The sequence below is a fragment of the Ascaphus truei genome, chromosome 10 (genome assembly GCF_040206685.1).
Source record: "Ascaphus truei isolate aAscTru1 chromosome 10, aAscTru1.hap1, whole genome shotgun sequence".
NCBI classification, from domain to species: domain Eukaryota; kingdom Metazoa; phylum Chordata; class Amphibia; order Anura; family Ascaphidae; genus Ascaphus; species Ascaphus truei.
This window is the reverse complement of record NC_134492.1, coordinates 29,384,924-29,411,663: the sequence shown is the minus strand read 5'-3', so window position 1 is coordinate 29,411,663 and position 26,740 is coordinate 29,384,924. Positions and strand designations below refer to the sequence as shown.

The window sequence follows — 26,740 nt, the reverse complement described above, 5'->3', positions numbered from 1 at the left end:
TAGCCCCTGAAGGGTCCTGTGTGTGGCTTTCAGGCAGTGTTCGGGCCGCTCTGGGAGGGGTCCTGTGATTTCCCTTGTCAGGCAGTATGAGGGCAGCCACTGGAGGGGTCCTCCTTTCTCCGGTCGCGTTGAGTGTTTGAATAGAAGAAGCGGCAGCGACATGAACCCGAGAGAAGAGAGACAGGTGGGGGTATGTATTATACCGAGACACCGGTAGCTGTGTGTGTATTATACTGACAGGAGAGAGACAGGTAACTAACTGTGTGTATATTATACAGTTGGTAACTGTGTGTGGGTTATACTGAGACACCGTTAAATGTGTGTGTTATACTGAGAAGCGAGACAGGTGGGGTTATGTATTATACCGAGACACCGGTAACTGTGTGTGTATTATACTGACAGGAGAGAGACAGGTAACTGTGTGTATATTATACAGTTGGTAACTGTGTGTGGGTTATACTGAGACACCGTTAACTGTGTGTGTTATACTGAGAAGAGAGACAGGTGGGGGTATGTATTATACCGAGACACCGGTAACTGTGTGTATTATACTGACAGGAGAGAGACAGGTAACTGTGTGTATATTATACAGTTGGTAACTGTGTGTGGGTTATACTGAGACACCGTTAACTGTGTGTGTTATACTGAGAAGAGAGACAGGGGGGATATGTATTATACCGAGACACCGGTAACTGTGTGTGTGTGTGTGTGTGTGTGTGTGTGTGTATATTATACTGACAGGAGAGAGACAGGTATCTGTGTGTGTATTATACTGAGGAGCGTTGGCATGGCAATGCATCACTAGTTGACATCGCGGCAGACGCGTCATCGCTATCAGAAGATGTAGGAGGAGGTCGGATAGAAGTCAAGGCGTAGTTACAGAGGCCCCACGCTCTCCCCCGGCAATCAATTTAAATGTTTTGGGAAAGAGCGCGGGGCTCAGTTTGGCGCACCCCTGGTGTAAATTATTAAAGAACTGGGCAGTCAGAGCTGTGCAATTAGAAAATGTTTTTTTTTTTCTCACAGGTATCTTTTTATGAGTTTTCTATTTCCTCATCCAGGGAAGGTGTGTGTGTGTGTGTGTGTGTGTGTGTGTGTGTTAATACGGAGTATTGCTGTTTGTCAGAGTAGGCTCAGCATGGTACTCAGCTGTGATGCATACCCTGCCCTTCGTCTCATTGGTGTGCTCATATTGTGCTGTACTCGCATTGTCCTTCAGGTGCTGGGATGGAGGATCGCTGCGAGCTTTGCCTGGTCAGTGATCCTGCTGCCTGTGAGCTGTGCAGCCTTCATCATCCTAAGCAAGATCCACATCTTGCATCCCATTCAATGTCTCACAGGTAAGTGGCTGGCATTGAAGGTGTCTGTTAAGGGGGTGGTCATAAAGGGGCTTAAGTGGGGGTCTGATGGGGAGAAGGACATGGATGGTGTTGGGTGAGCGACTTCCAGGAGAGGGGGGTGGGTGTGATCTGACAGTGGTTACATTTAAAGTCAGAGTTGAAATACTGTGGCCTGGAATGGGTTAAATCTTCTCAACTCCCTGAAGGAATTTTATTACAATTTCTGGTCAGTGAGGGTATGTGTTGCAAACAGTGCAGGTTTCACATGGCTTCACTTGCCCACACTGGTATTAAAATAATTAGGGAAAGGCATTATTTTCAGGGAATACAACAGTTTTATCAACACACGGTCCAAAAGGTTATCAGGTGTTTAATGTGAATCAGTTGAGCCTGAAGGTATCGGTTCACATCTCTCCGTTGATCAGAGAGAAGTTCAGTGGAACTCTGAGCTGAGATGTTTGTGCAGAGCGTGTGTGTGCTTTCCTGCATGCAGGGCAATGTAGTGTGCGTGTGCGTGTGTGTGTGTGTGTGTGGCAGGGCGTGTGTTTTTTTTATTTTATACAGGGCAGTGTGTATGAGTTCCTTCAAACAGGGCAGTTTGTTGCAGGTCTGTTAATGGCAGTCATCCCATTCTTTGCTATGCCCCATAACGAAGCACGTGTGCAGGTAAAACTGTGTGTATGTCATGTTACACACCCAGGATAGTCCTTGCTACATATTTTTACTGCAGCTATGGATATTCAACTAAAATGTTTCATGAGTACTTTTTTCAGCATATATATTGTGACGTTAGATTGTCAGCACCCAACAAACAATAGGTCACCGGTACGCAGAGTCTCCTCAAACCGCAAGGTCCTAGTAGTCATAGCATAGTAGGCCTACTAGGACGGTAGTACCACCAACCAGGGCCATTAGGGGGAGCACCCAAGAACTGCGCTCCTATACCTGGGATACCACCCACCTACTCCTGGTAACCACAGGCTCTCAAGGGGAGCCACAGCCCTGGTACTGGGTTCTGGGGGCAATGGAACCTCTGCTACCTCAGGGGTGTCACAGGGCTCCCAGAAAGAAACCTGTCAAGAATATTGTGCACACGGGAGTCCCTGTCTACGCTCTCACCCTGTGTTTTCTGGGGACAATGAGACCTCGGCCAATGCAGGGGTCACAGAAAGCACACTAGCAAAATACCCCACCAAACGTTACTGCACACGAAATAATAAAAATGTAAAGATCCATCTATTCATAACAATAGAGCTATTAAACTAAAGGGTATAATCTAGAAATGTACATTTCACAATAAGGGGAAACATCCAATTTAACAGCAGCACAGAAGTGGTTTCTGGGCAGGGGTTATATGCCCGCTGGGTTCAGAAAAGGTCCTTAAATCCAGGTATAGTTGCAGGGTCCAGGTAATCCCAGGGAGAGGCTTACCAATGATTGGAAGGTGTACCCATGTAAGTCTGGTTGGCCATTTAAACTATTCCCAACTGCCAGGTCTGGCCATTTAAACTATTTCCTCCCCATTATCTCCTGTGGGGTTGAAGCTACAGCTTTTGGAGAAGTGGACAAGGGATTTGGGCCAATAGAAAGGGGGCCTGTCATAGGCCCACCCCAATAGCCTTCTGGGTCAATTAGTGAAGTTGAGTGTTACTTGGCAATCTGCCAATTTCATGGACATATTTTAAAACAAAGAACCCTATCCTTACGCCGGAGAACATGCATCTGTGTGAGGGAGAGGAGAATGTGGGAGATATGCTCCAATGCCCGACTGCGCTGGACCGCCAAAGTTTGGTCAGAGACAGTGACCCGCGGAGCATGGGTGGCAGGATAACCCTCGGGGTGGCTGCAGACAGAGCAACATCAGCCCTGAACAAAAGGCCTCCGCATGGTCTGTATTCCTCTGCCCGTGCTGAGCCATCTACTGCCTCCTCCTCCCCGCCGAGCAGAGGAGTGGAGCCATTGGTGGGTAGGCTGCGGTAGGGAGAGACAGGAAGGACCGCGTGGGGGATTGTGCTGCTTGGGCGCTGGCACGAGCACGCCCCCTCTCCCCTGGCAAGGCAGAAGGGGGGTAGAGGTTCAGAGAGACCAGCGGCAGCAATAGATGAGGCGTCAGATGAGGGCATTGGGGCTGGATGACTGCTGGGGCATCAGCTCTGGACCCCTTAGTCACAACAATCAATAAGCATATCACATTCTAAGTATTCTCTTCCTGAAGTTGGTTAGTAGTTGTCATTTTGTTACTTGCCTCTGTCAGGACCGGCCCAGTTCTTTTCACTTGGTCCTGTTTCATCACCACCTGGTTCTCTCTCTCAGACTCTTTCAGCGATCTGAGCAGCAGTTACACCTTCTTCTGCTTGCTGCTCATGTCTGTGCTGCTGGGGATTCTCTGTGCCTTCCATGTGGAGTTCTACACAGGTGGGTTGTGATGTGCCATTGTGTTGTAACTACTTGTATCTTTAACTCCACCCATAGGGATATAGGAATAATGTTAATGAGGATACTTTAAAATGATTAAAATATACAAAAAACATGCACCGATTTTTCTATTCCTGCCATACAGTAATCTTTAAAGTGTATTCATTGATTATTTGGGCTGAACAAATCTTCAGATGGTGGATGGGCTCCCTTTTGTATACATCTGTGCAGGGTCATGTTACACAATATGACTCCCGTATTATTGTCCCCAGTTGTGCCTTCCATCCCCGGCTCTCGACTGTCCCTCATTGGGCAAGTGCTTCTCCCACAGCGCGTCCTTCACTTCCTGGCTCACACAGTCATGGGGATGCTGGTGTCCTGGTGCTGCACTGTGCTCAGTAGGGGATCCTACCAGTTCCTTGTTGTCCCCTGCACCGCGGCACCAAGGTGAGTGCTTCATATTTACCTGCACATGTGGGATCAGGATCGTAAAGATAACGTCGCCTCACAAACCTGCTTAGTGTCAAGCTGGGTGTGTAAATCTCACCAAAAGGACTGAGACAGTGCTCAAGTTTTAACGACTATATTTTATGTCGAAACAAAAAAAGTAAGAGGAGTTATATTCTAACATTCCCTGATCTGCATTGGGTGCTATATGCTGTAATATCTACAATCTGTGCTGATTCTGTGACGCTGAAACCTCACATTGACTTGGATGGGCGTGTTTGCTTCAGACTTTATAGAATGGGTCCTGTAGTCTGTGTCTCAGTAACTCGTTCTAAAGAAAGCATTGCTCTTTAGTCAGGATGAAGACAGCCTCCCACCACGGTGTCTGAATGAGCATCACCTCTTCCTGCTGCTGGCCGGAGCCTTCCTTGGTTACAGCTACAGCCTGCTGTATTTTGTGCACAACATGAACTACCTGCCATTCCCCTCTATACAGGTAAAAAAAAAAAAGCAAAACGGGCTAAAGGAGGCATTCTGTCCTACTACAGTAACATAGTAAGACTCTGTACTACCCGGAGAGAGAAGCCAATCCTGTGGGCTTAACATTAATATGGAAGTAACGTGTCGGAAGCTGAGTGTTCCAGTCCTGGCTTCAGACTCTGGGGATTTTGAGAAGGTTGTAATACTTCAAACAAAATAAATATGAACGTAAACGAGATTTTATTTACCAGTCTTGTTTGAGGTTTTTAAAAGAGTAAGATTATAACTGGGAGTTTACTGGGACCGTTAATATGTATTATGTATAATGCAGAGCAATGGTGATATTGGCACATAGAGTCCTAGCTTTGTGCGTCACTTTTACTGATTAAAGCTCAGTCTTCCCCCCACCCCCCATCTCTCTGCCAGTGTTACCATCATGAGGTTCTTCGGTTTAGATTCTGTGCCCTCTGTAGAGTAGAAAACAGACTCCGTAAAGACGTGACTGTTTAATGGTCTATGTGCTGCACTCTGTCATTTTGTGTTTTATATTTGTAATGAATCTCTTCTTGTTTTTAAGCAATTCAAATACCTGCAGTTTCGAAGATGTCTGCCCCTTCTTATTAAACACAGCTGTGTACAGTCTCTATATCTGGTTCGGAACTACAGCATTGTCTACTATTTCCTGGGTATGTTGTCTCCTTGTGTGGTTGTTCTGTAAAAGCAGTTGTGTGACAAACCTTGCAAGATTGCGCTCACCAGGTCACTAAAATATAAACTCTTCCCACAAACCTCCAAGCTTTGCGTCCCTTGCATTTGATTAAAGGGCTGCCGTCCTGCACACACTGAATCTTGGTACAATGAGCAGCCTTCCTGTTATTGCTTTGCAGCACTCTGCTTTACAGCCCAATGTGAGCTTCTGGGCAACAAGCGGTTTGGGTCACTTGCACATGTCCAGGCTGTGACCCAGAGGAATATGTGACGAAGCTCGGCAGCGCTGTGTAAACACAGATTTTATGTACTCTTTGTATTAAGAGTAACTTGTGCACATATACTGATAAATGAGAAGAGAATCTAAAAAGGGACAGGCTGACCACTTTTTTTATTGCAACTGTATGACCAGGAGAGTACTAGTATAGAAATCTGGGCTCTTCAAAACCAAATGGTCTGGGTTTGAGTTTAAGTAACCTAGTGACTGCTCATAGGGTGCTTACAACACCATACACTGCACAATATTGCTCCTAAAGACACACATTTCATGTATTGCTGCTTATGATTGGGTGCTTATAAACAAGCCGAACATGTTACGCACAAACACAATTTAGGATGGACAGGAGCCGTGAAACAGTTGCTCAAATAATCCCATTCATAGGGCGAGCACTGCATGGAACTAAGATATTTGTGTAGCCATGTACTGTCACGTAAATAAGCATGGCTACGTAGAATGAAATCCTTAATGGCAACGATGAGGTACATGTCCACTCATTACAATCAATCTATTTTCTTTTTATTGTTAAAAACAAGTTTGCTTAATTTTATCCAGCATCAGATAGGTGAAGTTATTCTCTCCGAGTTGTGTGTTGGCTGTACAGACTGGTTCTGTGTATAAGGATTGTGATGGTGTTTTTATTTTAGGATACATCCCCCGGACATGGATCCAAACCATGATGAACCTCCAGATAGATGGGTAAATATTGCTACATGTCTTTATTCAGACAAATACTAAACCGATAAAACTGAAAGCTCATGAAATTCCTATTAAACCATATTTTTCTACTCTGATTTTAGACACTGAAATTACTTTATAGAAAGATGAAGTCCCCAAAATATTGTTTTAAGATCCTTGCCTGATCCTTATTGAGCCACCTGTGCTGAAGATGGGATATACAGAAAACCTGACCTGTTGGTGGGGGGAGGGAGCTTGAGGACTTGCGTTGAGCACCCCTGCCTTAGGAAGCGGTGTGCAGCAGCTGGGTCACGAACTGCTGTATGAGCCAGTGTGTTTCTGTGCCTGTCTTTTGAATGTAGTAACAAAGGAGGGTATGATACCTTTTTATTGGACCAACAAGTAGTTATGTTGCAAGCTTTCAAACCTTTCGGGGGTCCTTCATTGGGTTACCTTTTGTATGGTCAGAAAGAAGCAGGATAGAGTGCGTATAAAGAAAATTCTCAGGACAATCCTGTGTAGTGGGCAGGGAAGTGATTCAACGACACAATACTTTCTGCACACCGTGTAAGTGACCCGACAACAAAATATGGACATGGATTATTCTTACCGCTTAATTTGCTTTCCTTAACCCTGCATGGCAGTCGTAAACCCACATGTAAGCTCCTTTTCTTTAGCCGAGTGCACAGGAAAAAAAACACGCCCAAGGTGTATAAGGATGTGCTGTCCTTCTGAGAGCGCCTTTTAGTATAATCCACAAACTGACACTACACAGAACAGGACACACAGCAACAACAACATTGATGTGGGAAGCCATACTGCCATGGATGGTTCAAGGAAAGAAATGTGTTCGTAAGAATACTTCTGCTTTCCTTTCCCCTTCCTGGCAGTAGTGAACCCACAGGAATTAACAGAGCAATGTTAGCAGGGGTAACAAAAAAGGAAACCATTATATAATTTAAAAAAAAGTTGTTTTTAAACTGCATGACAGCTTGAAGGATCTTGCGTCCAAATCTTGCTTGTGCCAAGGAACAGGTATCTTGGGAAGGTATGTCGGGAAGACCATCCTGCTGCCTTACACAGCTGTTCTGCGCCTTTTTTGCCCATCATGTTGATCTGACTCATTTGTGAGCTCTTACGAGCAAGACACTCATTACCTGTTGTATCTGTTCGCACTTGTTTGTCCTTATTGGATAGGTCATTCTGTTTGTCATTTATATAATTCTCTTCCCCCATTGTACCACGCTGCAGAATGTTGATGCTTTATTAATAAACGATAATGGGCTTTGATTATCGGAAGAATCTGAATGCTTTTCTTATCATACTGTAGGCCCTATCTGTACATCTTATCCATCTGGTCAGAGTATCTTTAGCTTTCTCTGTACATGCTCTTATCCATCTTGCCAGGGTAGCGTTATCTCTCTCTCTATTTTCTTATCCAACTGTCGAGGGTATCTGTATCTTTCTCACTCTATCAATCTAGCTCTCATCCACCTGGCCAGGGTATCTTTAGCTCACCGTACATGTTCTTATCCACCTGGCCAGGGTATTTTTCTCTATATATAGATCTATATCTCTTATCCATCTGACCGGGGTATCTTTAGTTCTCTATATATGCTCTTATCCATCTGACCGGGGTATCTTTAGCTCTCTATATATGCTCTTATCCATCTGGTGAGGGTATCTTTTTAGCTCTCTATATATGAAACCTTGCCGAGGCAAGGAAAAAGAAACCCCTGGCACAGCACTCTAAATCCAAAGTAATGGTGAATAAACTAAAATGTAACCTTTTTTAAAAGGAATATCAATAAAATAGTGTTGGACAGACTTAAACATACAATAACATAAAATACACACAAACGGACGCACAAAAACTGATGCTCTGTACCCAAGGTGGGTAAGTCTACAGATACAAATTCTGGTGTACCAGAATCTATCTAAATTAGAATATCCCATATATCTGAGTTGGATGTTGGCTGGATAAAAAATGCTAACCCACTATTGTTCGTTCTGTCAACACAGTCCCATCTTTGTGTAGAGGTCTGTGCAATGTATGTTGAACACATGTACTGGTGTAGCCTATATCCTATGCCACAGTAGTATTATCTCGTAGAGTCTTTGACTATTCTTAAAACGGTTAAGAGACAACAGTAGCTGCACATCACAGTCTGTATTAACTCTTTACTTGGTATCAGATAAGTATATAAAAACGGTTACTTGTATTAAAGCAGAAGTAAAAGCATATATTTGTAGCTTTGCCTAACTTCAAAAAATGTTAGGATCAATGCTCCAGATCCACCACTGTGTGTATATACAGTATAGACAAGCACACATTCTGTGCTGTGTAAGTATGTTACTATAGTGGAGTGATACAATTCGTTTCAAAATGTCTGCTTTGATGACAGCGTATAATTATTAAAGTAGTACCTTTTTCTTGTGGGATACCACAGACGGACTGATGTTCTTTGCTGTCAACTATTGCAGACACAAATATTTCACACAGACTTCACCACACTATAAAAAGCAGTGGAAATGTATGTAAACACAAAGTAGGCTGACTAGCAAGATTCCGCTGGGTCAGATAGCCTACAGCTATCATTGAACTTAATTCAAGGTAGGGTATTTATCAACAAAGATACTGGCAGCTCTGTGTCCCCTATTAGAACAAGTTAATATCTAACTCCTCTGCAATACTCTGTAAGTATGCTCGGCCGTCCCGCTGCTGAATCACGTGGGGACGTTGGCATTATGGCGTCACACCAACGCACGTTTCACGTCCAATAACGCTTCAAGGTGGCCGCCTTGAAGAGTCATTGGATGTGAAACGTGCGTTGGTGTGTGACGCCATAACGCTATTGGTCCATCGTGATTCAGCAGCGGGACGGCCTTCCACTCCCTGCCTCCTTGAAGCCAATATAATGACCATCAAACCTTCGTAAGTGTTGTGGGCGCTGTTGATAACCTGAAGTAAATTGGAGGTGGTTGCCTAATGCAAAAGACATTAATAACATTTGATAAGGATACTTAATAAGAAGATGGGTATCTTTCAGGTCGATGGGAGGACGTGAAGTCCCCTGGTTCTGTGGCATTGATGACAGATCTTAGCGTCTCCATCTTGAATGGTCTTTACCCGAGAGAACTACTCACCCTTCTGAGATCCAGGGCTGGCCTGAACCCTCCTGACGCATTCACGAGTTACAAATGAGAATAGCTTCCTCTCTTCTTGCTTTGTAGCAACCCTGATAAATGCTACCGAAGGTACTGAACACTTAGTGTTCCACCTTTTTTCAGTTTTTATTTGTTGCAAAAACTAAATACAGCAATTTTTTAGTGTTCAGTTTCCAAACCTGAGAGCCCTAACGAAATTGGATTAAAAAAAACTCATCGGGAATTGTTTTTCACATACACACACTTTACTACAGTACATACTGATCTTTGTATAATCCAGTACTTGTACATCTGATTCTATGCTCATTTATACTACAAGGTTGTGACTTGAGACAATAGTAGTGTGTTATTACTTTTGCTTTAAATTGGTTTTCTTGTTACCATTGCTGAATCCGTGGGTCTGGAAGAAAACTTTACTGTATTGCAAGAGGCTTCACACGTCTATCGCTCTTATTTATTCTGCGACTTTGAGAGATGACCTCTGAACTCCTTCCTGGATTTCATTTTCGAAATTTGAAGCCCACACCTGTAAGGCTCATGCTACTGATGCCTGCTGTTGGTTTATTAGTTGCACCTGAAGTGTATATTGTCTAAAGTACACTTCATCCTTAGATCCATTGTTTTCGTAGTGTCTCAGATGAGCCTAGCAATCAAAGAGTCTGTCTTTAGTGCAACGTCCAGCAACCTCACATCTTCAGGCACAAAGGGATGCACTCATGGGGAAGAACAGCACATCCGTACATACCAAGGCTGCACAAAGGGGGTTCCACGGATTGTGCCTCCTGCAGGGCACGGAACCTTTCAGGAGAGGAATGCTGTACTTCCGGCCGGCAGTAAAGCTGCACAGCTAAGCACACACTTGCACTCACACACAAGATGCTCTAAGGAGGGACAACACATTTGTATGCACCATGGACGTGTTTTTCCTGTCCACTCGGCTAAAGGGGAGGAGCTTACTTGTGTGTTCATTACTGCCATGAAGAGGTATGGGAAAGATCTTTACCGTGCAACCAAAACCTCCAACAATCACCACATTCTGAGCTGCAATCATCAGAGCCGAACAGTGATATGTGCTTCCCTCCTGTGCAGGCAGCGCCAGCCACTGGACACTCTGAGGGGGCTCCTGAATCTGTCATTATTTTACCACATCTGGTTGTGTGGCACGTTTTGCCTTACCACGTGGTACATGGTGTGGGTACTCTTCAGGATCTATGCAACTGAGGTCAGTAGTGGCAGCCTGGTGTCCATTACTTGCAATAAGTTGAGCTGTGTATATAGCGGTGTAGCAGCCTCATTGTTCCCACTGACAACCCAATATATAACTCCAGTTATAACTCAGAATATCCTCCATAGGATTCAATGCCAGTGATCATTCACACCGTATCCCACCAAGAAGGAACAAGAAAGCCTGCTACATCTGTAGAATAGATGGCGGTGTCTTGGATCCTCTTTAGGGCTTCAAGGATGAAGCTGTAAGGGAGGTAGTCTTATGGAGGGGAGGCAGGTGTAAGGAATTCTGCATTATAAAGAGGTGCATATGTAATGAACGTTGCATTATAAGGACGCAGGTGGCGGTCCTGTAACTCCATTCTGATGTCGGTTCCTTTGCTGTCACAGGCCCGTGTGTTCCCTGTGCAGTCCTCCTTTGCCGAGGAAGCAGACCAGTGCCTCCCCTATGTGTTAAGCTGCCATACCCCTCTTGTGAAGGTACGTGCAGCGCTCTGATCCTCTCTGTAGAATGGTCTGTTCTTATGCAGAGAAATACTGTAAAGTACATAACCGTAATATTATAGGTCAGCCTCTAAGGTGGCTAATGTTTGTAAATAAGGGCTCCCTGACACAAGGGGTTATTCATTAAACTGCTATAGTGCTTATCTGGGCTCTATTGCATGATGGTTTCATAAATAACTCTCAAACTTGCAACCTCTTGATCATCATTCATACAAACCTTAACACAAGCGCTGTATTTGGCATTACCTACTCTTTCTTTAAATTCTTAGACTTGAAATATTGAAATATATGATCTGAGAATTCCTGGAAGTGATTTGGTATTTATTGATGAACTTGTCAGAGATTTGTGACTTTACATTTCCAAACTTATCAGGTTTGAAGACCAGTCCCTTGGCATACAAATATATTATTATTATTTTATTTCATAATGGTTACTGCTGTCACATTTTCCTCTCCCTTAGATTGCAAGTTCCCTTGCTACATCCTAATGTCTTCCCTCTGTCTTATGCAGTATCTGGCCTTGCAGGACCTCACGCTTCTCTCTCAGTACTCGCCTTCTCGAAGACAGGAAGTCTTCAGCCTCAGCCAGCCAGGTATGCTGCATGTGAATTATAACTCTGGGGGGGAGTGAAAGGTAGGGGTGAGGTGTAAGAGCGGCGTGGAGACCTGTGGTGGTCATTCTCTTTTGTATGACAGGGGGTCATCCTCACAACTGGACTGCTATCTCCAGGGAATGCCTGAGCCTATTGAACAATTTGACCACCAGGCTGGTCACTCATCAGGAAGCTGCTGCAAGTAACGGGCGTGTGAGACTCCCGTCCTCTGCGGAATCCATGAAATCATCTAGCTACACAGGTACCCAACAGCCCCCATCCCATTGTATCTCCGGTACCAACATCCCTCCCACGCTCTTCTGGGCGACTCGAATGTCACAACATTTGCATTGGTGGATGTTATGACATTCGAGCGGAGGGAAATGATAGCGGTTTTAGGAGCATTCGCCCAAATTTGTAACTGTCCAAACCGCCATCAAATTTTGTTAAAAAAAACAGCAAAGAATCTCATACGTCATCTGATTGTGTATTTGATGTGGTGTTTTTTAGGCACGTCCCTCACTGAGGACCCTATCTACCAGACACAGAGCCTGGGTCAGGTTCCCCGTACACCCGTTCCTTCCTTACTGAAGCTCTCCTCTCTGAAAGCCTCGCGGGATCCATTAAGCCCCTACGCATCCCTTGCAGTTAGTCGGGTGGCTGAGCTCCTGGACCCCAACTCCCCGTGGCACGGGACAGTCCAGAGCCCCCACCTCATTAGGAGAGGCCCGAAGCTGTGGACACCCGGCACTGGTGAGAGATCCGGGCTGTATATAGCAGAACTGTCTTTCTCCGCATGTTTACTTTTTAAAAAAAATCAAACCGAACAGTCTTGATTCCTTGTGACAAATGTGCTGAGGGAATTTAAAACTACTTTTATAACAGAGTTGTGAGTACCTGAAGAAACTTAAATGCATCATGCAGAGCAGTTCCGCCATTTTTATTCTTCCTCTCCTGCTGCTTTTAGGTGTTAGTCGGATTTAAGGGTTTTTCTTATGTTTTTGTTCTAGATGGTCAGAGAAATGGCTCTGAGGGGTCTTCTTTCTCCCTGGTACCCCCTGTCACTGTGAGTAACCCGAAGCACCAGAACTTTGTGTACGCGTGGTGCTGGCACAAGCAGGAACAGGTAAATGCTGCTCTGTGAGGGAGAGCATTGTGTGCGCGGTGTCAGGGAAGTTACACAGATCTTACTACAGCACAGTAATGATGCGGTAACTTCCATGTGAATACAGTGTTACCCGTTTCCCCACTTCTCTTCATAATGAAGAGGCAGACTGCCGCTCCGGTGCTCTCCCCTGCTTTAGGACCCTGCAGTTTATCGTGGGACATTCTGGGACTATTTCCTCTGCCGCTGAAGTTTTCTCAAAGATTTGCTTGGTCTGCCCAGATAGTCTCGTTCTACTTTAAATGTCAGGCTCCTGAACCAGCGATGCAGCCACAGAAGCGGCTTTCCACTGACAGGAATGGGGGGCAGCAGGAGAGATGTCCCCCATTCCGAACCATTGTCCTGTAATTAGTGTAAAACCTATACATAACTATATTGCTCAGGATACTTTCCTTATAAATTCTCATTTAATGTAGGATGTGTATTTCTTTGTATTTTCTAGATTAAAAACTTCTTGGCAAAGCGTGTTCTGATCATGTATCTTTTTAGCAAGGTGAGAACTGCAAAGGGATTGTCCGCTCTATGAACCAATGCACGGGGAGAGGGAGTCCTGCTGTGGGAGGGAGGGGGGTGGAGGCCGGCTGTGGGAGGCTGGGTTGAGGCTGGCTGTGTGCTGCTGAGGGAGGGATGGAGTTTGTTGCGTAGGAGGTCGGCTGTGTGCTGCTGCAGGTAATGGGGGGAGGAGGCCGGGTGGGTGCTGGGTAGGGGAGTTGAGGGAGGAGAACGGCTGTCTGCAGAGGCAGTTGGGGGGGGGGGGGGGGGGAATGGGATGGGGGAGGAGGAGGGCGGCTGTGTTATGCTGCAGGGGTGAGGGGAGGTTTGGGAGGAGGAAGGCAACTGCTGCTGCAGGGGTGAGAGTGGTGGGGGGGGTTGGGGAATAAGAAGCTCGGCTTGGAGGGTGGTGGAGGCTGTCTGCATCCTGAGGGGAGGTGGGGGGTGTTTGTAAAGGAGACTGGCTCTGGGTGGATGGGGTAGAGCAGTATTAATAACCACCCATCAGTGTAACACGTCTCTACTTTTGTCCCTCAGCATCCCGAGGCTTCTAGTCAGGATGTGTTCGCTGACGCACAGACTCACATCTGGGCCCTGGAAGGTGCGTCTGTTGTGGCATTTACCATCTTGAATAGTGACAGAATATTGGGGAGAAATCCCTAGGCTGACGCTGATCCAGTTATGTTACTTATACTAATGACTGTCCTGCAGCTTAAAGGCTGGTCATAACCCTTCTAGCAAAATAAGGTATACACCCGCTCTTCCCATTACTAGGGGTGCACTGGGCTTAATATCAACAGAAACAACGAAAGGTGTGGAGAATTATCCAATAGAACTACGGTTATTCTCCACAAAAGAACCCCTGATATAGTGCACTCTGCTAAATAATATTGTCAATATATACTGTGACAGGACTGGTCTTACGGTGAGATAATGAGTGGTGACAAGTACTGTTGTACAAAATGACCCCTTATGTAGACAGATGAATGGACTTAGTTAAAAATATAAGTCTTTAATGAACTTAATGTTAAAATAAAGTGGGGTATAGAAAACTCCCAAACACAGGTATTGGTAATGGACACCCTTGAGAGGAGTGCGTGACTGAACGTGTGATCATGTCACCCGGAAGAGCCGGGTAGTTGGAGTAGTGGAAGCTGCTTTGCTGCGCCTAGATATGTGTATTCATGCAGTATCTGTCACTGTAAATATATCCTTCAATTGTTTCGATTTTCAATTTTTGATTATAACAGTGTTGAAATATTATTTTCTACGGTTACTTCTGCTTTGTGTGCTGGGAACACCCACCATTTTTCCTGTATTAGTATCGGGAAGTCCAGGGTCCCTCACTTTTAGTTCCCTTGCACCTTACAGACTTTATTCTCTTTTTATATTTGGAGTGCTGTCTGTAACGCCATACTGTTGGAATGTTATAAAACACATTCTTGGCGCTGGAAAAAACAATTTTCAGCCTAATCAGTCAATGTAAAGTGTCCTATGATATAGCAATACTTGGTAATTATGGACGAAAAGGACGGTAAACAAAAATCTAAATAAAATAGTGAGATTCTGACTTTGTGTCTGGTTTGAGATCATTATCATAAAAGTAGTGTGTGTGTGTGTGTGTGTGTGTGTGTGTGTGTGTATAGAGCTGCTGTGTTGTGTGAGGGGGGGAGGAGGGGGGCGGGGGGCGGGTGTGTGTGTGTATAGAGCTGCTGTGTTGTGTGTGTGTGTGTGTATAGAGCTGCTGTGTTGTGTGTGTGTGTGTATAGAGCTGCTGTGTTGTGTGTGTGTGTGTGTGTGTGTATAGAGCTGCTGTGTTGTGTGTGTGTGTAGAGCTGCTGTGTTGTGTGTTTGTGTGTGTGTATAGAGTAGCTGTGTTGTGTGTGTGTGTGTCTCTATACACACACACACACACAACACAGCAGCTCTATACACACACACACACCTCCCCTTTCTCCCCCCCCGCTCCCCTTTCTCCCCCCCGCTCCCCTTTCTCCCCCCCCCCGCTCCCCTTTCTCCCCCCCCCCGCTCCCCTTTCTCCCCCCCCGCTCCCCTTTCTCCCCCCCCCCCGCTCCCCTTTCTCCCCCCCCCCCCGCTCCCCTTTCTCCCCCCCCCGCTCCCCTTTCTCCCCCCCCCGCTCCCATTTCTCCCCCCCCCCGCTCCCCTTTCTCCCCCCCCCCGCTCCCCTTTCTCCCCCCCCCCCGCTCCCCTTTCTCTCCCCCCCCCGCTCCCCTTTCTCCCCCCCCGCTCCCCTTTCTCCCCCCCCCGCTCCCCTTTCTCACCCCCCCCCGCTCCCCTTTCTCACCCCCGCTCCCCTTTCTCCCCCCCCCCGCTCCCCTTTCTCCCCCCCGCTCCCCTTTCTCCCCCCCCCGCTCCCCTTTCTCCTCCCCCCCCGCTCCCCTTTCTCCCCCCCCTGCTCCCCTTTCTCCCCCCCCCCGCTCCCCTTTCTCCCCCCCGCTGCTCCCCTTTCTCCCCCCCCGCTGCTCCCCTTTCTCCCCCCCCGCTGCTCCCCTTTCTCCCCCCCCCGCTGCTCCCCTTTCTCCCCCCCGCTCCCCTTTCTCCCCCCCCGCTCCCCTTTCTCCCCCCCCCGCTCCCCTTTCTCCCCCTCCCCCGCTCCCCTTTCTCCCCCTCCCCCGCTCCCCTTTCTCCCCCTCCCCCGCTCCCCTTTCTCTCCCTCCCCCGCTCCCCTTTCTCCCCCCCCCCCGCTCCCCTTTCTCCCCCCCCCCCCCCGAAACCTTTACAACAAATACTCACCTATTGTTCCACGAGTTATAAATAATACTACCTATTACGCATTTATATCCCGGGCAACGCCGGGTCTCTCAGCTAGTATATTATAAAAATGTTGCAGCCTGTCTTTGAAGCGGTAATGTGCTCTCTACAGTCGGTACCATCCCATGTTTTAGGAAGAACCTGGCTGAGCCGTTTCTCAGTCCTTTGTGTGTATGATGTCCTAGTCCGTGTCTCATGTGCTGGTCACTGTGTGAGCCGCGTGTTCCTCTTCTCGCCTACAGCGCTGTCTTACCTGGTCGCTGCCTCATTTTCAGAAGACCGATTTGGGGTGGTGCAGACGTCCCTGTCTGGCATAATCTGCACTTTCCTCACCCTGCAGGAGGTGAGACACCGGGAGGAGTTTTATGTTAATGGTCCGTTTACAGTGTACGTTTGTGCAGAGCCATACATGCTTGTTTATTACACACACTTTTTCTCATTGACTCACTGAGAATATTGCTCTGTATAGACAAACACACAGAATTAGATGCCACATAAAAACCACGTATCCCAACTAGTCTGTCCATTTTCCCATCTGTAAAACCTCAGACCCCATTTGATCCTTGGCTTTTATATTAAGGATAGCTTGAGCTCTATCCCAAGAAATGTTGAATTCAGTTACTGTATTGGTCCCTGGGGAGGTTATTCCATGAATCCACAAAGTCTGAATCCTCTGGGCTCTAGGCCTGTTCCCTATTTACGTTTGCAACTTTTAAGTACTTCATGAACACTGATCCGCTTGACCGCATGGTTCCTGGTACTGGCGCCTTGGGTCCCTCACAGTATATTCCAAGGACAATAGATAATGTTAGCGTGGCTTGCTATATAGAGTTACATTAATGAGATAGTTAGCACAGCACTTTATTACAAATCTTCAAGCTTTGCTCCCAAACATAATTATTGGCAAATAGGTTGAGAGGCAGATTTATTCACTTAACGCGTTTCACGCTACACACGGCGCCTCTATACCGGACGTATAGATACGCTAACCCTTTAAGAGAGACCACAATTAAAAACATGGTCCTACATAATTAAGCACATGGAGTCCAATCATGATTATTTAAACAGTCATACTATAATTATAGTACTGTATATGTATTTCGATCTTTAGCTCGGATCGTTAAAAAGAGCGAATAAGGCTTTTATATACAAACTTATTTAATAAAAATGGGAAATATCTTATTGAGGAATCCACCAACCTTTCCATTGAGAAGTACTTCCTCACTTTCCCCCTACAGTATCTGAGCATGGACTCCTGTACTAGGACTTCGTTCTATGGAATATGCTTCCCTCATTGTTTTTTTTTTGGGGGGGGGAAACAAAATGTACAGCTGTACACATGATATACACGTGTTTTTATCATATCCCCCTGGTCGTTCTCTGTCTGTACATATTAAGGTCTTTCCTGAGTCTTATACTGTAGATCATGCACCATCTCTAAAGTATGTCCTTCATTAGATATGGTGTTCAGGACTGAACACACAACTCTAGGTGAGATCTCACCAATGATCTATAAGCCCCCTCTCTGCTGCTAATACCTCTCGCTATACACCCCAACACCCTGCTGGCTTTCCGCATTGCTTCTTTACATTGCTCACTTGCTTTCAAGTCGGCTGAAATAATGAGTCCTAGGTCCCTTTTCACGATGCACTCAACCTGTATTATATAATAATATTAGCAGTGTTGGACTGCAGAGTATAATACTCAGAACATCAAAAGCAACTAAAGGACCATAGTGGTCCCAAGAGACCCCACTAATATAACGAAAATAATAACATTTTGTTAACACATATGCTTAAATAGTAACAGACACAATGATGATTAAAATGCAATGTAAATAAAATCCCCTCAGTGAAAACGGACCTGCTGAGCGGTGGATTAAAGGAGGTTAATTCCAGACAGCATTGCCTGTACAGTCACTGTACTAGTAGTTGCCTCAAGTGTTGGCAACAATAGTGATGAAAGGACACTGCACTAGTAAGGATAATCAGCAGAATAAACATCATGTCCCTGTACAACACACTGCTCTGAAGGGGAGTGGAGATGACGATGTGGAGTGCTACTGGATAAGGGATAGGGGTGAAAAGAGGTATATACCTCAGTGTGTAAGTGTGGTCATAAGTACTGGGGCATTGTTGTAGACATCCTCCTTTTTTCAGATACCTTGTTGTAAAGTAGCTTTTTATAATGTTCTTCACGTAAAGGGTAACTCCTCCCTTCCTTCGTACCCTATCCCTTCTAAATATAGTGTAACCTGGTATAGCCACGTTTCAGTCCTGAAATTCATTGTACCATGTGTCGGTAAAAGCCCCAATATCCAAATTAGCCTTTGTTATTACTGCAATAAGTTCTAATATGTTGTTGTTTCCCAAACTCTGAGCATTAGTGCACATAGCCCGAAGACTTTGCATTCTGATTTTCTTAATCCCTTGTGTTTCTTCCATACACCTCCTTTCTATCTGTTGTTTGTCTGTTTCCCATTTAAGCTGTCTTCTGTTCCCCTGGATATGTTGCCTGGGCAGTAGAATATGTCCAGACTCCCTTCACTGTCCCCTTCAGTTTTAAACACTCGGTAATGAAGCGTCTCAATTGCTCACAGAGTATCCTGGTTCCCTTCCAAGAAGCATGCGGCAATCTCTTATATAGACTCCTATCTCTCCAGGTAGAACAGCTATGACCAATAAATTAAAATGCCTCCTCTTCACACCACTTCCTCAATCCCACATTCCATTCTCTGGTGCAAGGAGTCCAGCCTTCCCCACCCCTATATACTGGTATTACCTCTGAAAATGCCACTCGGGATGCTACCTGTCCAAGTGCTATCCCTAACTACCTAACCTCATTCCCAGCCACGTCATTAGTCCCTAGGTGGACAATGACACACACCTCTCCCTCCTGTCTTGCTGCCTTAGCAATTCCCAGAATGTGCCTCCTATCCCTCTGAGCTGTAGCTGCGAGTAGGCACTTTCTTCTTTCCCTCACTACCTGCTCCCAAACCTATAACTCTCATATAATGGAATTCCCCAAGAGGAGGTGACTCCTTTCCTGGGGTCCCATTTTCCTGTTTCCTTACTATTAATTCCCAGACCTTCCCCCCCCCCCCCCCCCCACTGCAGTAGGTGCCTCTGTCCTTCTAGTTCAGCATTGGAGTTGTGGCAGTGGCACAGATTCCCGGATGTGTCTGCAATCTACATCCTTCACCCTCCCAGAGTCCACAGTAATCCAGACCGCCCTCCTCCGGGGAGGTCTCTAGGCCTCTCTGTTGGTGCCTGTGTGGGGCAAGCGCATACAGATCATACCTACTTAGGCCTGACAAGCTCATCTCACAACATTAGCTTTTTGCTCAAACTAGATCCGTTATTACTGTTCTGTATACACATTGCTGTGCAGGGGGTGACCGTGTTTTATGTTTCCAGGCTGTAGAGAAGCATTTTAAGCTCCCGCATGCATCCAGCAAACCTGCAAGAACTTCGGGATGCCTGGTGGACGCGTCCTTCAAAACACTGAGATTTGCTCTCCGAGCTGCTCTGAAAACAGCGATATACAGAATAACCACAACATTCGGGGAACACTTACAGTGAGTGTACGCCTGCAGGCTGCGTCTACACAGCTCATTGGTGAAACACCACTGAATCTTAATTAGCAACAACATCCACATGGTTTCTAAAACAAACTTATTGGAAACATCAGTGTCTTGTAATGAAAACTTTTGAACAACACTATTCTCTTGTGTCCTGCCCCAGGGAAGCTTTGGAACTTATTTTATTTGATCACATTTAAAATTTAAAGCACATGTATGAAAATATTCTGTTACCACGTCCCCAGCACCCTGTGTGCTTCCTGGTCTTGGAGGCGGTTTCAGATATAACCGCTTATTGTTCCCACTATGCTGCAGTTCTGATCAATTTGTTACACCTTTTGTCCAACTGTACTCAAACCTTGTTTTTCTTTTTTTTTTTTAAACTTGCTACAGAAGTTTTTTATGCAGTTTTACGTACATTCTTGTGTAACCCGTTCGGGAATAGGTACGCTGTACGCAATTTGCGTAACCATAAAGAGTTACAGTATATGGTATTAACATAGTGTTACATGGCGCACAACCACCCCCTGTCCTGCACTCAAATAAGACACCGGACACTTAACATTGGAGGAACAAGGCCACAGCTTTATTATTGTAACATTACATTCTCCAAATTATATATACCCCCTGCCTGTCCCAGGCATGGCTTGTGGCTCTCGCTGCTACCCTAACCGGTTAGCAGAAATACTCCACCAGCCTTGACCGAGGGCGCAACATCTTACCAAACACCTCCAAAACACCAGCTGTGACACAGAAACAAAGCACTATTACCTTGATGACATCATTAAAAATGCAACGGCTCCGCTCTTTATTTTTTATAAACATGACATTGGAGAAATCAACATAACCCAATAATAGGGAGGGAGGGAATGTCGCTCTATGGTGGTGCTGTATGGTAAGAGGCCCCTCCCGTTCCGCACCAGCTTCATCCCACCTAGTTTAACCCCATCTACCTGTCCCATCTAACCTGTGTGGGAAAAGGTAGGAGAGGAACATCCACTTATTATAAGGGGGGGGAAGTGGGGGCGTGGCATGTCTGCTCGCCGTGGGGCCCGAGCCCAAATACATGGGCCAGTTGTAAAGCAGGCGTAGCACTCGGGTTAGGTTAGAGGCTATGTAAACATTCACGGCTAACCCAAATTGCGTATGGAGTGCCTATTCCTGAACGGGCGTTACACAACAACTTATTGCTTTACTTAAAAAAACAAAAATGTAATTAAAATGTATTTATTTTTGCGGGGGGGGACATGCTTTTTCCTGTTTCCCACAAGGCAGTGGCTACTAATTGGGATAACTCCTGCCTCGCACAGTAGGACAGGAAGCTCTTCTGCAGGTGCCTGGTATATAAGGCCTTCCCTGTGCCTGCAGAACAGTCCTACAGTGTAGCAGTTGGGTGTACGTTATTTTCCTTATTGGGACTCACCAGGACTGCAGTTAGTGCAGTTCAATCGGGGGGAGTCGTCCGCCTCTCTCCCTTCGAAGCTCCTGCAGAAGCGCCGTCCTGAGCGGGCAGCCTGCAATCAGGCAAATGGCTGCAGAAGCTTCCTGGAACGTGTGCAGTTAAACACATGGCCGAGGTACGCCACGCGGGTCCCTCTGTGCCGCTAAAGGTGCGGGAAGTCTTTGAGCTCACACATCCTCCCTTTAAAGTGGCATGACGCAATGACGTGCGGACCGGCCACTATATTTAAAGGGGCAATACCAGTCAATGGTGCCTGACATTCCTGCAGCGTTTCGAGACTCCGGAGACTGATGTTGGACACAGTTTAGAATCTGGATTAGGTAAGGGGTCGCTGCCCAAAACTTCTATGCGAGTCCCTAGATATTATTAAAATGCAAAGAATGCCTAGTAGTGAAGAGGTTTTATATGTTCTTTTTGCTACCTACAGTACCTCTGTGAGTCAGCTGGAGGAAGGAACATTGAAAGCAGCTGAGGCTGCGTTACCTCTTGGGAAGAAAGTGGCAAGGAGAGTCACAATTTGTGCAGCTCGTAATAAACTAGCTCTCAAAGCAAAGAAGCTATTCGAGGATCGTTTGACGTCAGCGATCAAAGTCCAATGGGAAGATGTCCACTTTCCTATCTTGGGTGAAAGATCATCTCTCACAGCGTCAACTCGGCGGCTCTTCAGGCAACTAAACAAACCCTGAATAGATCAAGTCCCAACAAGCCCGGCTAGGAGAGCAGCATCTTCTGAGGAGTCTGATGTATTACCACAGTACTCAGAAGGGGAATACTGGGATTCGTCAGAACATGAGGTATTAAATGAAGTTTTTGAGTTTAATTTGGATCTAGTTGATCCTTTAAAGCAACTTGCTGGAGCTGGAAGACTCGGAGGACAAGCACCTGGTAAGGGTTAAGCTTTTCTGGAGCGCTCAGAAGAAATTAAGAAGCTTTCCTCTACATTTCATAATAAAGGAAATGATGGAGGCCGAGTGGAATCAGCCTGTGAAAAATTGATAACCCCTGGGAGATTTATGGCAATGTACCCTGTACTCTGCTAAGAAAATCTCAAAGACCTGCTGATGGAGCACACACACAGTGATTGTGTTTCTGGAATGATGCAGTGGATAATAAACACCCACAAGTGTCATTTAATCCCATCCCAGTTTCTAGTTTTCTTGGGAGTCTTGTTCCAAACTAAACAAGAAAGGGTCAATTTATCCCACAGCAGAATGCAATGGGCAATACAAGCCGCAAAGATAAAATGGTCAGATCGGGTCTCTGCAAGAGATGGCATGACCTTGTTTGGGAGATTCGCTTAGTCTGTTAAGCGTTGTGAAATGGGCAAGACTTCACACGAGGCCACTTCAATGTAATTTTCTGGATCAGTGGGACTAAGATCCTTATGGCAAAGGTTATGTCTCTCTCCCTTCACAAAGTGGCATCTAAGATGGTAGGAAAATCGACAACCTAGAAAGCACATTTTCTCTCCGGGAAGAGTCCTGGATAACTATTACTGCTGATGCCAGCATGACCGGATGGGAAGCACAGATGATGGAAGCTTCGTTGGCACAAGGAACCTGGCCATGGTCCTACAGCAACCTTCGAGAAAATATGCTAGAGACAATAGTGGTCAAGAGATCTGTTATTCATGACCATATTCAGGGCACCAATATAAGGATATAAATTGACAACCGCACATCAGTGAAGCAAGGAGGGACCAGGAATGGAAGATTTCTGACTCTCGCAACATCAATCCTGCTTTGGGACAAACGCCATCTCAACAATATTACGACGGTTCATATACCCGGGCATCAGAATATGACGGCCCATTTCCTATGGCGAACCATCATCCATCCAGGAGTGGGAACTGGACTCAAATATTCCATCAGCTGACACTTCGGTGGGGTAACCCCAAATAGATCTGATGGTAAGACATCGGAACCAAAAGGTGGACAACTTCTGCTCAAGGTTCTTCCACCCTTTCACCAGTCAAGTAGATGCTCTTAAGTTTACCTTGGAACTTCGAACTAGCGTACTTTTTCACAGCACTGCTTCAATCACTTTTCCATTGACCTGCTTGAATTCTTACTGGCTGGGTTTGACAAGGACCTTATCTTAAATTCATTAAAGGGCAAGGTTTCAGCCTTGCCCATGTTGCTCAAAAAGGATATAGCATCGGATAAGCTAGTGGGGAGATTTCTACAGGCGAACAGAGACCAAATAAGAGTACAGTATCAACGTGGGATCTTTCTCTAGTCTTCAAGGCTCTGATGGACCACACGTTCAAACATTTACAGCAAATTCCATGAAGGTTAATTTTTTTTTAGTGGCAATCATGTCTGCAAGAAGTGGGACCATTGCAGGGAGCGTCGAATTCCTCGTATTCCACCAAAAGCAGTCCTAAGACCTTTGTCCTGATTCCTTCCAAGGGTCATCTCTTCTTTTCATCTCAAGCAATAGATTATTTTGTTGTTCTGCCTGCATCCTGCTAATTCTATAGAGGAGAAACGACATAACATGGATGTAGTAAAATGTCTGAGGGCATACTTAGAGTTCAACAGTTTAGAAAGTCGCGTAGGCTGTTTATACTCCCAGAAGGTCCTACAAGGGAGCAGCAAGCCTCAAGGGCAACCATATCATGATGGATTACTTCATGGATCACAATAGCCTACAACCTTACAAACAATTCCGCAGGGAATGAAGGCACATTCAACCAGAGCAGCCTCCACTTCATGGGCCTTCAAAGTACAAGTGTCTCCGATGCAGATTTGTAAAGCAGCAGCCTCGATTCACACCTTTTGTGACATACTATAAATTGGACATTCAAGACTCTTCCGAAGCAAGCTTTGGCAAAAAAATTCTGCAAGCTATTATAGATTTAATAAATTATTAATCCGAACTGTTTCTTTAAACCCTCCCTGTAATAAACGTGTCTCCGTTAGATTGTATAGCTATGGGAGAAACCAAAAACTGTTTTGCAGGTAGAGGGAGGGCCTTATATATATGACAGGTACATGCAGAAGAGTTTCCTGACCTACTGCGCTGAGGAAGGAGTTATCACATTTAGTACACACTGCCATAGGTGTAGTACAGGGAAATAAAATTACAGTAAGCTGAATACATGTTCTCCTTTAATGTGCCGGCCTTGCCATAAATGAGTTACTGCACAACTAACAATATTCAGTGCTACATCTGTACCTTAGAGGGAATCAATAACCTGTTACAATAACAAGACATGGGCTATAGGAATAAGCTCTGTGCAGATTCACAAAGTTCCGATAAGGAGCATCGGAGCTCGAGCTGCATTAACTGCCATTGATTTATCTGCTGTTTATCAGACCTCTGAAACTCTCTTTACGGATATGTGAAGCGTTTGGGGGAGCTGGTGAGTAAACCTCTCTGCAGCCACATATTGCCTGGAAACGTATGCTTTGCAATTTAACCATCTGGCAGTGAAGGGATTAAACATATTCCAGCTGTTTTGTCAACCGCACAAGGTTCCCTGAAAAAGTGGTAATCTTGAAAATCGGCACGACAAACAAAAGCCCCTTCTCTGGACAAATGTTCCCGAGTTCCCCTTCTCTGGACAAATGTTCCCGAGTTTCCCTTCAGATTTGTCTCTCTTGTAACATGTCCTCTGCACACGCACAGAAAAACACTGCCAAGAAAAGCAATCACCACCTTGCTGTGCAGTTGTAGCTTTTAAATTGGTGGCAGACTTTCCAAAGCCTGGTCTGTGGGAGAACCATCAGGGCTCGCATGACGTGAGGAGCGTTGAATTTGTAGTTGCAATAATCTGCGTTACACGTGTTTTTACTGATTTTCCTTTTTATTTCAGTGCCGTCCAGATATCTGCAGAGCACCAGAAAAAACTTCAGCAATTCCTCGACTTCAAAGAATAAAGTAGCAAGCAGATTATCGCCGTGATACTTTTAGTGCTTGGGTGGCGGTAATACGGTATAAATCTATATCTGCTCTCCGACGCTCTTCCTGCCGTCTCTCACGTCTTATCACAGTGCTGCATCTAAAGGAAGGTTTTACTTCTGGGTAAATCAGCACAGTCCTACGGATTACTGCAAATAAACCCTGTACACCCTTTTTTTTTTTTTAATTTTTTTTTTATAGGACGTTTATTTGTTCTCTTGTAATAAATCACGATCTTGTTTTTGTTTCTTTGCTATTTTAAGCTTTCACCGGGTTCATTTCTTTTTCACCTTTGAATAATGGTTAATTTATCCTTTTTTTTTTGTTTTAGTCTTTTGTACATGTATCTGTTTTATAAAAGTGCAATCACCTGCCAGTTTATATGCAATATTAAAGTTAGTCTGTACTGAAACACAATATCTCAGCTGTGTCCTAAGAGCAGCAAAACTTTGTAGGGTTGTAGTGATAACCCCCACACAAACTTGAGGTGCATGCAAGGACTTGAGTGGTTATAAAACCTTGCTCTCAAATAAACCCGTAACCTGCACAAAGTGTTAAGTAGCATTACTGTGGAAGTTTTCTAGAAGATCACACGCGTGGTACTGGTAAAGACTGAGTCACGTGTGGGGGCTGGGGGAGGGGGAGCTGGGGGGGAGGCTGAAACCAGATGGACTTGTGAGGCATGTGCACTATAGCTCAGTTCAGACCGACTGGAAGATGGTCTGAGCTGAGATATAGTGCATATGCCTCGCAAGTCCATCTGTTGAGTCTTGGTTGAAAACGTCATGATGGGCAGCAGTAAAAGCCGCAGTCCCTTCCAGAAAAACAAAAATGGCCATAATATAATTTGAGTTTGTTGTGCTGATCTGTTATTAATGTCACTTTCTAAAATATATATATATTAATATAATTTTTTTTTTTTTTCCCCCCACCGGTTTATTATATCACTGGCACTAGCTGTGACGACCTGTGTTTTCTTATTCATGGCAACCACCACTTCACCTTCCTCGAGAATTCAATGAAGGGGATTGTGAAAAACGGCAACCAAAAGACTGCCATGCTTAAGAATTTTTTTTTTTTTTAAATGTTTCTTTTATGATGCTTTGAGATTTAAAGATCATGCTTGTTTTGAGCAAAGATCTCTGTACACAAGTGCTCCAGAGTGCGAGAGAGGGCATAGAGACAGTCTTCTGCCTCATTTTTGCCCAGTGATGTGGTGTGGGCCCCTCTTAGGGACAACTAGTTTCTGTCAAGGGTTGATTGCCTTAAGGAGTTAGCTGTGTGGGCGCACTCTGGTTACTCCCCTATCCATGTGATGTAGATATAGGGGTGTATATATAGCCACCCTTTTTATGTTCGAGATGCAGGTTCTGATTTAGGGTCCTCACTGTAAGTCCTGTAAATAGGCTTCTTCGTGTATAGTCCTATGTATTAAGATGTGCCCTGTCATCCTTTTATTGTTTTCCAGTTTGTAACGTGCCCCTTTTTTAAGTTAGTGCCTATTAAAGGAAAGGGAAGCCTCAGTT

General features: G+C 45.3%; 1 protein-coding gene across 2 annotated transcripts; it reads left to right on the top strand.

The window, feature by feature from the left end:
- On the top strand, positions 1 to 25,783 carry NDC1 (NDC1 transmembrane nucleoporin). 2 transcript variants are annotated; one of them, XM_075616370.1, is made up of 18 exons: positions 1 to 184; positions 1,220 to 1,340; positions 3,654 to 3,755; positions 4,028 to 4,202; positions 4,557 to 4,698; positions 5,260 to 5,368; positions 6,315 to 6,366; positions 10,603 to 10,735; positions 11,131 to 11,220; positions 11,756 to 11,837; positions 11,941 to 12,099; positions 12,348 to 12,590; positions 12,848 to 12,963; positions 13,445 to 13,495; positions 14,032 to 14,095; positions 16,509 to 16,609; positions 19,683 to 19,843; positions 25,129 to 25,783. In XM_075616370.1, exons 1-18 carry the CDS (start codon positions 161 to 163, stop codon positions 25,190 to 25,192), a joined length of 1,989 nt encoding a protein of 662 aa, XP_075472485.1. In that variant the 5' UTR covers positions 1 to 160; the 3' UTR covers positions 25,193 to 25,783. The 2 variants fall into 2 exon arrangements, with proteins under 2 accessions (XP_075472485.1, XP_075472484.1); XM_075616369.1 differs by having other exon boundaries at positions 1 to 190; positions 25,129 to 25,782.
- The last annotated feature ends 957 nt before the right edge of the window (positions 25,784 to 26,740 follow it).

Excerpts from the sequence above, each read along its gene's own strand:
- NDC1 (XM_075616369.1), top strand. The coding sequence starts at position 161 with ATGAACCCGAGAGAAGAGAGACAGGTGGGG. Across the intron at positions 4,203-4,556 it reads CCCTGCACCGCGGCACCAAG|TCAGGATGAAGACAGCCTCC; the intron begins GTGAGTGCTTCA and ends ATTGCTCTTTAG. Across the intron at positions 6,367-10,602 it reads ATGAACCTCCAGATAGATGG|GCAGCGCCAGCCACTGGACA; the intron begins GTAAATATTGCT and ends CCTCCTGTGCAG.